Source organism: Tyto alba, unplaced genomic scaffold, assembly GCF_018691265.1.
Source record: "Tyto alba isolate M040663 unplaced genomic scaffold, T.alba_DEE_v4.0 Super-Scaffold_10, whole genome shotgun sequence".
Taxonomy (NCBI): Eukaryota; Metazoa; Chordata; class Aves; order Strigiformes; family Tytonidae; genus Tyto; species Tyto alba.
The window spans coordinates 22,251,118-22,264,780 of NW_024881262.1; the positions used below are offsets into that span (position 1 = coordinate 22,251,118).

The window sequence follows — 13,663 nt, forward strand, 5'->3', positions numbered from 1 at the left end:
GATATGAAAACAGGAAGCCTTAGTTGCCCACTACTCCTTTTCCAAAGCACAAAAGTTGTAATCTAAAGTCTCATTTCGTGAGAGCAGCTCACTGTTCTCCCCCTTGGAGTAACACCCCACTCACACTTTGCTGCTGCCAAGCCCCTGGGCTTTATCTCACTTAGTGTACTTGTAGCAAAGTCTCATCTAAGGTGCAGCTAACCCTCCAGTAGCAGCTACCTTTAGCCATTCCCACTCTTGTTTCCTCATTAGCCCATATCACCAGTTTCCTCATTAGCCTCTTAGATAACTTCTGATGTTTTGCATTTTACCACACAGAACCATTTACAGTCTCTGATACCTTACTTGCTAAACTGTCTCCTGCATCTCCCTCTTCTCTTAGAACTAGGAGTCTTGCACTCTAAGCCTCCAAGTTTACACTTAGCTTAGGGTGAACCCTTCCTCCACAAAGGAACTACTCAGTATTTAAGTTCTGATATAAAACTGATAATCCTTTGTAGAAGTTGATGAAAACATGCCTACTGCTCAAAAAAAAACCTCAGCAGAAAACTCTTGAACACAATTTTGTCTTTCATCTTGTAATTAATCTAGCTTGCAATCCTTACCCTGTGGTTTGCAATTCTTCACTTCACAGCTGACTACTATTCACTGTAAATGAGTTCACACTAAAGCAGAAAGGTAGCTGCTAAACATGAAGGAACCCCGTCTGCTCAAGGGACCACTGGAAACTGTCTGGATAGAAAAATCTGTTCTTAACTTTCACAAAGGTTGTGCAAGATGACAAGTTCTCTGTTATTTTCACCAACAGGGCAGTGAAAATAGATTTGAATGTATAATAAACCTTCAAGTCCACCTTAGTTCTCACAGATACATACTCTCATCCTACAAGATCCTACAATCAGCTTTGCCCAGCTGATTTAAAGAGTAATTTGAGAAGGCAAGTAGGTAAGAAAGGTGCTGCGGAATACCTTCTGGACATGCCTGCTCTGTGCTACATATGTTATAGTGAAAGGAAGAGTAGCAACTCTGGGCCCAGAAATGCCATACATGACTGACTGAAATGAAAATGTTGAATTCAGAGGAATAACGAATACATCCGAAATAATATTCCTAATATTACTGCTGAAAGCAGTGGAAATCTCAGTCACAGCCTTCTTCTGTAACGACATACATGAGAAGGGAAAATTACAGAAGTTCAAATGCGAGGATTCCCTAACGGGAAGTTGGTTTCTTCCATCTCACTACTCAGCACCTCAAGGTCAGCAAGTTGATAACATACATTGTGCTTTGTGAGACCTTGAAAGTATGGCTGGCCTCTGCTCTGGCCCGTGGTAGCACCCCAGCCCATACACAGCATGCTTTATTCACATGGTACTCCCTGAGCCAGGGTCCTAGTTGAGCTCTATGTCCCTGTCTTCTGTTCCTCAACTTTAGTTCTCCATTCACCAACATGAAAGCTGGTTTTGCCTTTTTTTTTTTTTTTCATTCACACCAACTTGAGGAATTTGTCAGAGACTGAAGGATCCTACCTACTTTTGAATCCCCTGGGGATACAAGTTTCCCTCTCTCCACATCAGCATGTCATATATACATCCATTAAAGCATAATATCAATAAATAATCTTTTCCCACATCAGGAGAATTTCATAGAAAGAAGTGGATTAAAATGGTTCAGAATCAAAATTCTGAACTGAGTAAACCTTGTTTTCACATTTCTTGAAGGGAGAAAATATATTTCTGTGAGCTTGGTCAGAAAATGGAGTAATGTATCACTTAAATAGGCAGAGCATCTAAGAATGTTAAATATTTTAAAATAGGTTCCTTAGGACAAATATGCTTTCACATGGCAATTGTTTTCTATTGTTTTATGAGGGTTAACCTTGGCACTGACAAAAGATAGCAAATACTTCTTTAAAGAACACTAAAGTGTAAACAAAGCCATGGCTACACTAAATCTGTGTTCCACATGTGGAGTTATGATCTCATTGCCTGTACACTTTACATTTGTGAAATGTGGTCATATAAATATTAGAAAAATAGAGGGTCATAATAGCCATAATAAGAACAAAAATCCAACACAATAGTTCTGAATAGAAAGACAAATGCAATTTTTAGAAACCTAATTGAAAAACAGCAGCAGAAATTCAGAGCTAGAAAACACAGAAACAAGGGCTTAGTTTTTTGTCACACATTTTTCTCCTTACTGCAACCTTGTTGAGTCCTGTTACACACCTTAGTTACACTGAGCAGACAGGAAAAGTAAGTTCAAAACCCAACAAAACATTTTTTTAAATTTTAATTTCTAAAGAATCAACAGGTAAAAATGTCAGAGTATTCAGTAGAAGAGTTACTCAGGTTTTGCAATAAAACTTTGGAAAAAAAATAATCTTACAAAGACTTGGATAAGATCTTTTGAAAATGGGACCTCATAAAATTTGGATACTTTTATGTTCTGGGCTGTCAAGTGTGATCCCACGTGACATTTTCTCTCACGCTTACCTCTCACTGATGGATGAAAGGGGAAATGCACTGTAAGAATCCATATCCATCAGACATTACAGGGTAAGGAGTCCAGCCAGAAAGTCCAGCCTAGTAAGAAGAATAGAAGAAAAAGTAGCATTAGAGACAGCTCTCAAGAAATGCTGTAAAATCATTTTGAACCAGAGTGAATCAGACTCCTATTAAAAATTGAAAATATTTCAGATCAGGCCTTTAAAATGTTTGAACGGAACATCTAGACTTTGTATAAAAAGATTTTTTTTTATTTTAAATTACAAAGCATTTAACAATGTAAATAAAATGTTTCAATAGTTCTACTCATTCTTACTATTCAATAAATGCTCATAAAAATCATCACATTACAGTTTTTCATTTGTCCCACTGCAACCCATAAATGCCAGTTAATAGATCCCAGATTAGGAGTTCACCTATACAGAGACAGAATAAAGCAGAGTCTTTGTCTGGTATTTAATCTTCTTTTGAGTTTACTGGGACATGTGCTCACTGGATGGCATCACATGGCCTGCAGAAAACCCATCTTCTGTTCTCTCGTAAGCTACTGAGGGAATTTGAAAAAATTTGGACTCATGACTTCAAACTAAGTATCTGGCATATGATCCTTCATCTTTCATGCAGCATTTAATAAAATCACTGGTAGAGTTTTCCACTACTCCCAAAATAATTTGTCTATTTTAATTAACCTGAATATATTTACTTTTTCCTGTGTGACATCTTGTGCCAAGCTGCACGATTCTTTCTCACCTTCTGAATGTTAACATGTCTCATGTATATATACTACAGGCTTCTGAAAGTCTTGCCTGCCTTTCTCTTTTGGAACACTGCTCGCTCATTTGTTCACTGGTTTCAACTATGTGCTGCGGGGAACAGCAATGCAGAATACCAACTGCAAAATCCTTGCCCTACTTTCACTTGTCTCAGTTCAATGTAACTACTTTTTCCCCCAATCCTTCTCCCACCTAAACTCCTCCTCAACTCCCACCACTCTTGCAAAATTTCACATTTCCAGCTTGTGTCTTCCTCATCAGCTCACGTTCTCAGCGGAGGATATTTTTAAGAAATGGCTACTTCAGAATATATGCTTGTTTTAGTCATACTGAGATTAAAATTTGCTGTGCTATTATTAAATAGCTCCTCATGTTTTGGAAGAATTTTATAACTATGATGAGGACATTCATGAAGAGTTTAGTTAGTTATTTACTTGCTTTGAGGTGCTTGGATTTTCAAAATGTGGACTTTGACAACAATTTTACACATAACTTTATGAGTTCTCCTGTGTAGCATTATTTATAGTTCCTTACCCATATATTTTTGAAGAAAACCATGACAAAAGTCATCCCATGAGCCGCGATAATCACTTCAGAAATGCTCCTAAAGAACCAGCGTAGGGGCACCTTTGGGGTGGTGCGTTGCCTCAGGAGCAGAGGATATCTCCTATAATGCAAAACCAAGGCCACCACATGCCCTGCCAACACCCCTGCTCGGGGATGCTGAGAGCACAGGGCCCATTTCTCATGTCGCTCTTCCCCATGTTTTCTGTGGCTGCTGCGGGTGACCTTCCCTCAGGGCCAGCACGCGCCTCAGAAGGGCAGCCACAGCCCTCAGCGACCTGCGCGTCAAGCCCGCAAGGAGAGAGGGAAAAGAGACTCTTAAAAGCGGCACGGAGGGCCGGCAGCCCGCGGGGATGGGGGGGGGGGCCCGCGGGGATGGGAGCTCGCGGGGACCGGGACGGGTGGGGGAGCCCACAGGGAGCCTTTAACACAGCGCCGCGTCCCACCCCGTAAAACGGCTGGTACAGGCCTCCCCGCCTACCCTAGGAGGCGGAGCGTGGCGATGACGTCGCACCACCCCAACCAATAGCAGCCTCTATTTAACCCCGAGGGGGCTCGTTGTATATTCATGAGAGAGGCTCCGCGCTGACTGCAGCGGCGGCGGGGGGGGCGGAGCTTTCTCGCCACCGCCCCTCCCGCCGCAGGAAGCCGCACGGCCGCGGTGCGTATTTATGCGGAGCGCCGGCAGCAGCGGCCCGGCTGAGCGCGGGGCGGCGGCGCCCGGCACCGCTCCCTCCCGCCCGGGCGTCAGGCGGCGAGAATGAGCCAGAGAGACACCCTGGTGCATCTCTTCGCCGGCGGGTAGGTGAAGCCGCCGCCCGGGTTCCGATTCCGGCCCTTCCCTGCGGGCTGTCAGGCGGGGCCGCCCGCCCTCCTTCTTTCCTTCCTTCCTTCCTTCCCCCCACGTTCCGCCGCCCCGGCGGAGTGGCACGCGCGGGGGGAGTCGCCCTGTCGTTGTAACCCCGGAAATGGCTCCTGCGAGGTTTTCCCGTGTTCTGTCGTCCCTTTATTTCCACCGCCCCCCCCCCCACACACACACCCCCCACACACTCCCCCTCCATGGCGGCTGTGGGGGTGCTGCCCCGTCACTGAGCGCGCCCGCCGCGGCCTGGCCCGCCGCGGGAGGCGGTGGCCGCGGCCTGGAGGGGCCGCCCGGGGCGGGCGGGCCCCACGGCCGCTCCCGCACCGCTGCGAGCCGCCCAACCCCGCTTCCCTGTGCCCGAGGGGGTCCCCACAGCGGAGCGGGGGACGGTGCTGGGGCGCTCCCGGCGCGCCACTTCCCACCCACTGCCCTGAGGGCCCTTCCGGGCCTGGCCCGGGCGGGTTGTGCGCGCTTGGGCCCGGCCCGGGGCGGAGGCTCCCGCCGTGGGAGCCCGGGCACGCCGCGGGCGGGTGGTGGCGGCCAGGCCCGGCCCCGGGTGTTGCGTTTTGTTACGGGCAACCCGGGTGGTACGTGAGGCCTTGGGGAAGCGGGGTGAAAGTTTCCCGTGAAAATCGCTCTCATCGTCATTCCAGGAGTTTGTCCCTTATCTGGCGTTTCCGTGGAGAAACACAGGCAGCCCTCTGTTCATGGGCTCCCCCACCGCTCCGGAGAGGCTGCCCAAGCATGCCTGTCAGCTCGGCAGTCTAGAAATGAGTAACTGGTAACGCCAGTGTCAAAGGGCCACTGTATCACTTGAACGCATTTCAACACTCTGGTGTGTACTGCTTTTAGGTGTAGGGCTTGATCATGGTCGTGCAGTTTTTCACCTATGAACATAGAAGAAATTGGAGGGAAGAACGTAGCTAGAAGTACCGATGTGGCCCTTGTAGTCTTGGTTAGGTTTGAGGTAACTCCTGTACTTTTGCAGTTAATATCTCTTCATCTTTTTAAACTTTGTAATGCTTGGGATATATGTGGTTACACAGCTTGTGGTGTCTCAAGGGATAGAATGGGAAGAGCACCTAGCTTAAAAGAGGAAACTGGGAATCCTGTTTGCCTTAACTATAAATGTGTATTTGGGTAGTGAAAATGGCAGTGCAGAAGGGGAAGTGACAGGCTGATAACATACTTGCCCTCCCGTGAGGGATCTTCAGGCTTGGACTTCTGTTTGTGCTTCTCCTTGACAAAATGAACTCAGTGCCTCTGGACTGGGGTGTTTGGGGTGGAAGAGCAATGTAGTGTTTACTCTGAGCAAGTCTGGGTGAGTTGAGTGCACAAGAGCACTCTCTTCGCTTCTGGTATGCTTTGCAGGTTCCCAGTGTTATGCACTTGATTCAGTGCTTATGTGGGTTGTTTTTCACCCCCCTAGTTTCTGGAACTCTGTTTAAGAGGAGAAAGCTTATGCAGCAGGAGACCCAAGATGTAGTAGCACGTACTTAGGTGGGTTTTTTTAGGACTTAACATCCTTGTAAATATTGAGAAAAGCAGTAGGACTACAGCCTAATTGTAGCATTTTACCTTCATAGGTCTGCACAAGGGTGATTACTAGGCAGAATCGTGCATAATGATAGAAACAGGTTTATAAACCTGGAACTGAAGACTGGATGAAGATTGCTCAGGTCAACTTGTTCGTTCCTGTTTTTTTGCTGAGAAGTCTGGTCTGTGGGTAGCTTCTGGCCAGTTGGGTCAAGGGTTATACTGTGAGGAAAAGGCTAAATGCCCGTTCCTCATGTGCCAACCACATGTTTCCTATAACCTTAGTTCAGCAAAGCTAACTGTATATTTGGTCACATTTAGCAGTGGAAAAGTTATTCAGGGCCACCTCATGATTTCTTTGTGAGCTTAGTGGACTACAGATCACCTGAGAATTATCTAAATCACCTGGCCTGTTTTTTGTTTTTCTTTTTTTTTTTTTTTTATAATGTTTAAGTTCAGTCTTCAATTCCTGCTTTTGGTAATGAAACTGTAACTGATGACATTGCTGTTTTAGTACTGTAGGTGGGGCCATCCTGGGATTTTTCTGTAACTGACTGTTTCATGACCAATTCAAATAACTATCAAAGCCGCAGTATTTATGGGCCATTACAGAATGTTTATGTTGGGAGTTAGTTTCATATTTATAATAATTCTATTCCCGTCATGCCTTTTTTCCTATCTCTGTGTCCTTACCCTTCCCAGCAGATTTGCTAGGCTCTTTCAGCAGTGCAGGCCACTGAGACAGGGATGGTGAGGGAATTACTCAGCAATTACTACTTGCTTTGTTTTTCTAAAGTAGTTCGTACTCACGTAGTTTCATTTTTAAGAATCCCATCTCTGTTTCATAACTGCATGTTAATTGTAAATACAACCAATGTTTTGTGATAGAAATATTAAGTCTAAAAATAAATAATTTCAGAATGGCTTTAATGTATTTTTCTAGCACCATCATTGAAGTGGTACATTTTTTTTTCCTAGAAAAGGAAAATCTAAATGATGTTGCTGAACTAGTTCATGCATTAGCTGATACGTCAATAAAGTATTACTTGATTTACATACAATCCTCCCATATGTATTACTTAGACCTTCTTGACTTTTTTTAAAATAGGATATTCTCTGTTACATAAAAATAGCAGCAGTCACAATTAGAAGTAGAAAATACATAGCATAAGAGTATCACACTCACAGGAAATAATATAAGGTAGGAAAAAAAAAAGAATTCTTTTTTTAATAAAAAAGTTATTCAATTTTAAGAACACATTCCTTAAACGCAGTTTTAACTGATAGAATTTGTAAGCAATTGGTTGCATGCACTAACTCTGCTGTCACCTAAAGACACTTACGCGTGATTTTCTAGGCTATATTTCAAACTGCCATTGTCTACTCTATACTGAAGAGTAATTGCAGGGAACACGCCTGAATGGATCAATAGTATACCTAGAGTTCAGTTTCATGCTGTGACACATTTGAAATCGCTTAGCTCATGTTTTGTCATGATGCCCCAATTTGTCAGGTTCTGTTTCTGCGAACCATGTAGTTTCCACAGCTCCATTTCTTGCCCTTGTGGGAGCAGGAACTAGCTGGACACCTGTAGTGTTGGATGGAGATAGAAAATTGTACTTCAGAAGAAACTTAGTGTTTTTGTTTGTTTTTTTTTTTTCTTCTGATCTACTCAGTTGCATTGCTCAGAACTCTTAAGTTTCAGGAATCAAACTGTAGATTTTTTTTTTTTGCATACCTTCTATTTTTTCCATATCTTAGTCAAGCAGCAATTGTTGTTACTGGAGACAGCATGTTGACAGCATAAACTCAGGTGTTTTTATTCCAAACCAAGACAAAAATCAATTGAACATTCTGCATCTTTAAATTACAGTGTCTTGTGATGGAATGTAGTCTTTAGATGAACATTCAAGTATGTAAGCTACATAGCTACATGCTTTTTCTAGTTATTAGGGTACTTAAACAACAATAAAAGTAGTAGAAAGACCTTAATCTTTTGCTTTATAGGGAAGATTAGTATGTTTTGGATGTACCTGCTTGCAATCGTAATTGGTACATAGAATGAAAATTCAGGGATTGGCTACAAAAATAAATCCCAGGTTTTAATGATTTAAGCTTTCTGGAAATGAAGAATATGACAGTAATTCAGTATCCTACAAACTTCTGTCAGGGCATGGGAACTTGCCTGGGCTTTGTATCCTCAGCAAAAGGAGGGACTGGCTTGGGTTCAGAGGTGGACAACTGTTTTTCTGAGTTCAGGGTTGGACCATCTCAGGTCGACTTGTTAATTCTTTCTTTACTCCTTGGGTTTCTTGTGGAAAGTTGTCTGGTTTATAATTCAATATGTGAGGGACAATAGGGAGGAGTCTGTTTATTTGTCCTGATTAGAGAACTGACTCAAATTGATCTGTAATTTAAAACGCTTATTGTCTGACAGAGGTTCTTAGTAAAACCCTGCAGTGGCTGAAATAGTGCAGACTCTGAAAATATATTTAAGAGGAATGTTTGAAATCTTCAGGAAGGTGAGACACTGTTGAAATGTATGAAATGAAGCTGAAAGACCCTTGGTGGTTTTTGATATAAGATGATGTTAGTTAGTGTAGCAGGTAGTGTGAGGGTAGGGGCTTTTCTACTCCCTTTCAGAAAATAGCCACTTGAGCCATAAATGAGCTGCCAGGCACTTGGGCTCCCCTCTACACTAAAATACATTCCTGGCATAACCCTTGATGTCTTTCAGAATGAGTTCTTCCTGTTGCAAGGCATAGGAAAAGGTTAGTACCTTCCTGTCCAAACCTCAGGTTATTCTGGGGTTCAGATACTCCTCTGTGGGGTTTAAGAGAGTGCGTTTTTTAAAGCACTGAGTAGCTTGGGGTTTGTTCTGTGAGGTTACCACATGGCATGAAAATTGCTGTCAGTACTTGAGAAACTGTGAAGCTGGTGTGTTTCTCATATTGCCTTCTAGGTGACTCATTTTTAGCTGTTTTTACTGAATACGAATGTTATTGTAAATATTTATTTATGCTGGTTCCTACTAGAAGCTACACTGTACATGTTGATGTTTGTTTTGGGTAATGGAACCCAGTGATGCTTGTTCCCCTTGTGGTGTTTACCCTGCTTTCACTTGTAGGCTTCTATATGTCATTATATCAGGGGAATGTTATTTTTATGCTGGTAATTAGAAGTAGCAAGTTTGATTAGTATTTTTACTGTAAGGATGTTAGCTTAATTTACACTTTCGAAGTGACAGCAAAGAAACATTATAGGTGAATAAGAGATTTAAGAGCTTCTGTCTACCAGTACTCCCTAGTTGTCATATTAATGCTAAAGATGGAAAGGTGTGTAATATACAAGTTTAGGAGTATAATAACAAGAAAACCTTGAAAGTTCAGGATTAATAAGATAAATTCTTGCTGTTTCTGAAAGTTGTACTTCCTACAACTAAAAGCCTGTAAATACCCTCAAAACAGGGATACTGTTAACTTAATAGCCAAACCTGCAACTTGATCTGTTGATGTAAAGTTAATTGTGTTGAAAGATAGCTCTATGAAATCGCTGATAGATTTAGGACCTGAATTTGCGGTAAGTGGTGAAGAGATTAGAAGGAGTTCTGTTTGCAAGTGGCTTGGGTTTTTTTTCTTTTGAGTTTAGATCTCAATTTTCTTGCTGTTTCTTTTGGCACCTGGTATTTGCGTGGAGCTTTCATTTTTATACAGGAAAGAGAAACAGCTGGTAAAATACATGAATGAATGTAGACCTAAGATAACAGGGTCAAGCGTTATCTTTGAGTCTTTGAGGCTGTGGTTACAACTACTGTGAAAGGTGAATCTGAGACTAGCACTATGCAGCCTTGTGTTTTATTTTTATAAAGTAGATAATTGTCTGAAGGAATAAAAAAATGTTTGCACTGTCAGCTTCAATTCTAGGTCAGCTGACACTGGCATTGGGAATATTAATCTGCTTTGGAGCATTCATAGACAATCCAATAGCTGAAGCTGAGACCCTCATCCATGCTGGAGCTGTCTTTGCTTTTACTTGCAGAGGCATAAGGTAACAGTAGAAGATACTCAACTCATCTGGACAAAGACATTGATTCCTTAGCACATCCCTGCAATTTGAAATTATAAAAGAAGGTTTTCTTGTGCAGCTATCTCTGGAAATGGAACCTGGGATTTGAATGCCAAACAGGATTAGGTTTTTGAAGCATGTGCATATTTTTTTCTTGCAGTCTCACAAATAATACAGGTTTATCTGGGGGAAGGTAGTTGTCAATACTGTGTAAGTGTTGAATTCCCAGCAGAGTTTAAAGCCCAGATAGTTCCAGGTTTGCTTCTGATAATCTGGTGAGGTGGTGGACTTCTAAGAGCACATTAGGGATCAAATTATTTTTTCTTTTTATCCGTGCTCTCTGGAATAAGCCTCAGTCTAGGAAAGCATTGACTTCTTAGATCCTTCTATTCAAGAGATGTCAAGTTAACAGCTCTTCTTGCACAGTTTAAGCTGCAGATTTAATTCTCTAACTTGACTGTGTTAATAGTAGTGGGATTTTCATCTTCTTTACCTCTGTGTTTGTTTTTGTGGATTTAACCACTGATCTTTGCTCTTCTGCCATTCAAATTACTTGAGACCTACAGGTGGAATCTTATGCCCCTGTGGGATTAGGTGCATCTGAAAGTCAGCTTTGCAAGTTTTGCTTCTACTCACTTGGCAAAGCTGAAATAGGCTTGCAGTAAACATTGATTAGAGGCAAATGTCAAAAGTTGGATAGGTAAGATGAGCAAGTGGTCTTCTGAACAGCATTCCCTATAAACCACTGTAAACATTCAGACACAGGAGTGTTGCAAGTTTTGCTCTTCTTCACTTCGAGTTTATACTGTCAGTAGGAGTTTATTTGCTTACCTACTCACTCTACCAGGTGAAACTCATGGAGTCCTGGAGAAAAAGTTAAACCTTGTGTTCTCACAAGTCAAGATGGTTGAGGCCTAGTGTATGACTGAAGATACTGAAGTGCACAGTGGTTTCAGGTAGTAGAAATTTCCTAAGTAGTTTACAAAATCCCACATGTATTATTGAGAAGAAGAAATCTAATAATTGTCTAACTCTTAAAAAATATTTTTCCAAACTGGCATACACCCTAAATTGTGTTAAGCCACAAACTAAAAAAACGCCCCTTATTCTGAGCTAGTGAGGAGGGTAGCAGGAATGGTGGTATCAGTTGGCCACCAATTTATAGAACACTTTTGCTGCACAGGAGCTGGTGATGGGCTGTTTATGGCCTGCTGGGACTTGGAGCACAAAGAAGTGGCTGTCACTTTCACAATATTTCTAGTAGTGAGTTAAATAAACAAGGGTGGAAATAGATTTCTGAATAAAATACACTGTCATTGCTGGTGACAGAACAGCTGGCATGCTTCTTATAAGTTGCTTATTTGTACAGGGTGCACAGTTATTGAATTGATTCTCTTTGTTTACCTACGAGCACTGTTTACAGACAGTTTTTCATAAACAGATTATTGTCAAGCCTTGCAGCGCTTATCCTAAAGTTCAAGTGAACTAGATAAATCCGTGTAGTTCCTGGATTATGCTTTCATTTAGTGGTTCTGTTCAAACTCAGTGAATCTTGTGACAACAGAGCAAGGTCTGGTTCCTCAACATTTGGGGACTCTTTATTTCACTCCTTGAATTCCAAATGCTTTCTCTATTATATGGAATTTTTTGAGGGCTGGGAGAGTGAGGTGTTGCATTTTGACAGAAGTAGAAATTGGTGATTTTGCAGACTTGTTTGTGAGAAATACAGAACCATGTTGCACTATAAAACTTCTCTGCCTTCTTATGATGTATGCAAAAACAGTGCTGGCTGCTGTTATATCAGCTAATTATCACTGAACAACACTTGTTGTAGGCAGACTTAAAAAGAAAAAGCATTGAGTAGCTGTGTCTGCTCTCTTCCCTCATAATCCACAGCTGAATGAAGTATTTCTAACACATCCACAGTGAATATCTGACAGAATTGCTGTTGCAGCCAGGCATCCCTTGTGGTGATTTAGGTGTGGTGCAGGGGAGCATGCATGATAAAAGCACCAGGTCAGTGTTAATCTTCAACTTTGGAAAACTTTTCCAGTGGGATGTAGCTGTGGAGCCAGTAGCATTAAAGGCTCCACATTCCAAGCCCCGTTGAAGAATGCAGGCCAAGCTTTTTCCTCCTCCTTTCTTCCCCCTTCCATAGTATTTATCTCATTAATATAAACCATACCACGTGCTTTCTTTTGCTATTACTGTTGCTTGATAACAAGTTCTTACATAACCTGTCCAAAATCAAATGCAGAAAGATCCTGAAGAGAGTAGGCTCGAGGGTATCAGAAACAGAGGGGTTGCAAGACAGGAAATAAACTCAAAAGCCAACTTCCTACATTGCCTGCCCATGTTTCAGTGTCAGCTGTTGATCTGCTGGCAATGCAGTAACTTGCTGTCTGTTTTGAAGAGGCTCAAACTCTAAAGCTCCATGTCAAGTTGTTTTCAGGTGTGGCCTACCTATGGTTCCCATGTGGTATTCATGTCATGAACCTTAACATGTTACAGGCTCCTACTGCTTCCAAGGCTGGTTAAAATAAATATTACCATATTTAGTCTGTCTCTTCCTACAACTCTTATTTTAAAAAGCCTATTTGTAGTTTACCATTAGAAGATTAAGCAAGGGAATTGCTTGTTCAGAGATGTTTGACTCGGATTTTACAGTAATATGTTTAAATCGGTTACCATGTGTGTACAGCACACAGTGGAAGATGGTCTTCCATCTTAATGTGAGAACACTTTTTTCCAAACTGACAAAGAAACCCGATTTCTTTCCTCAATTATAACTTGGACTAGAGTGGACTCGAGTCTAATGTTGGAGTTAGGGGTGGGACAAGATGCCTTTAGGCTTAGTAATGGGATGCCTCTAGGGCAATAGATTTAAATGGAGCATTAAGTGAACATCATCAAACATTATCCTACTTTGCAGCTGTTGGGTATTGTCAGTGCAGTTCATACAAACAGGTGAGTTTAGGGTGCGATGCTGTGGTAACAGTTACCATTATTTCTGGTATTCTCTGCCGTAGAAGAGTCAACAGACTAAAAGCTACCTAAAAGCTATTACTCCTTATTTGTACTGAACTCTCCTTTGCATTTTGAAAGGCACTATTTTAAAAATACTGTTGAACAAGTCTTGCAGCTTTTTAAAGGTTTTAGGGGTGTTTGAGCCTCTCCTGTTACAACAAAATAGCTGATAACTATTTTGTCAGAATCGAAACACCCACTCCAGTTACTCTATCAGAGGAGTGAATGCTGGGCCCTTTGAGTTTAGCACAAATTGTATTTGTATGTTAGTGGGTTTCAGACTGAGTTGTTAGTAGCATTAATTACTACCTTGATTTAAATCTGGG

General features: G+C 42.0%; 1 protein-coding gene across 1 annotated transcript in view; it reads left to right on the top strand.

The window, feature by feature from the left end:
• The first annotated feature begins 4,463 nt into the window (after window positions 1-4,463).
• The window catches only part of SLC25A36 (solute carrier family 25 member 36), a 35,884-nt gene continuing 26,684 nt past the window's right edge, over window positions 4,464-13,663 (top strand). The window contains exon 1 of the mRNA XM_042796305.1: window positions 4,464-4,648. Coding sequence (XP_042652239.1) covers window positions 4,608-4,648 — 41 coding nt within the window. The 5' untranslated portion in view covers window positions 4,464-4,607. The remainder of the gene's footprint in view (window positions 4,649-13,663) is intronic.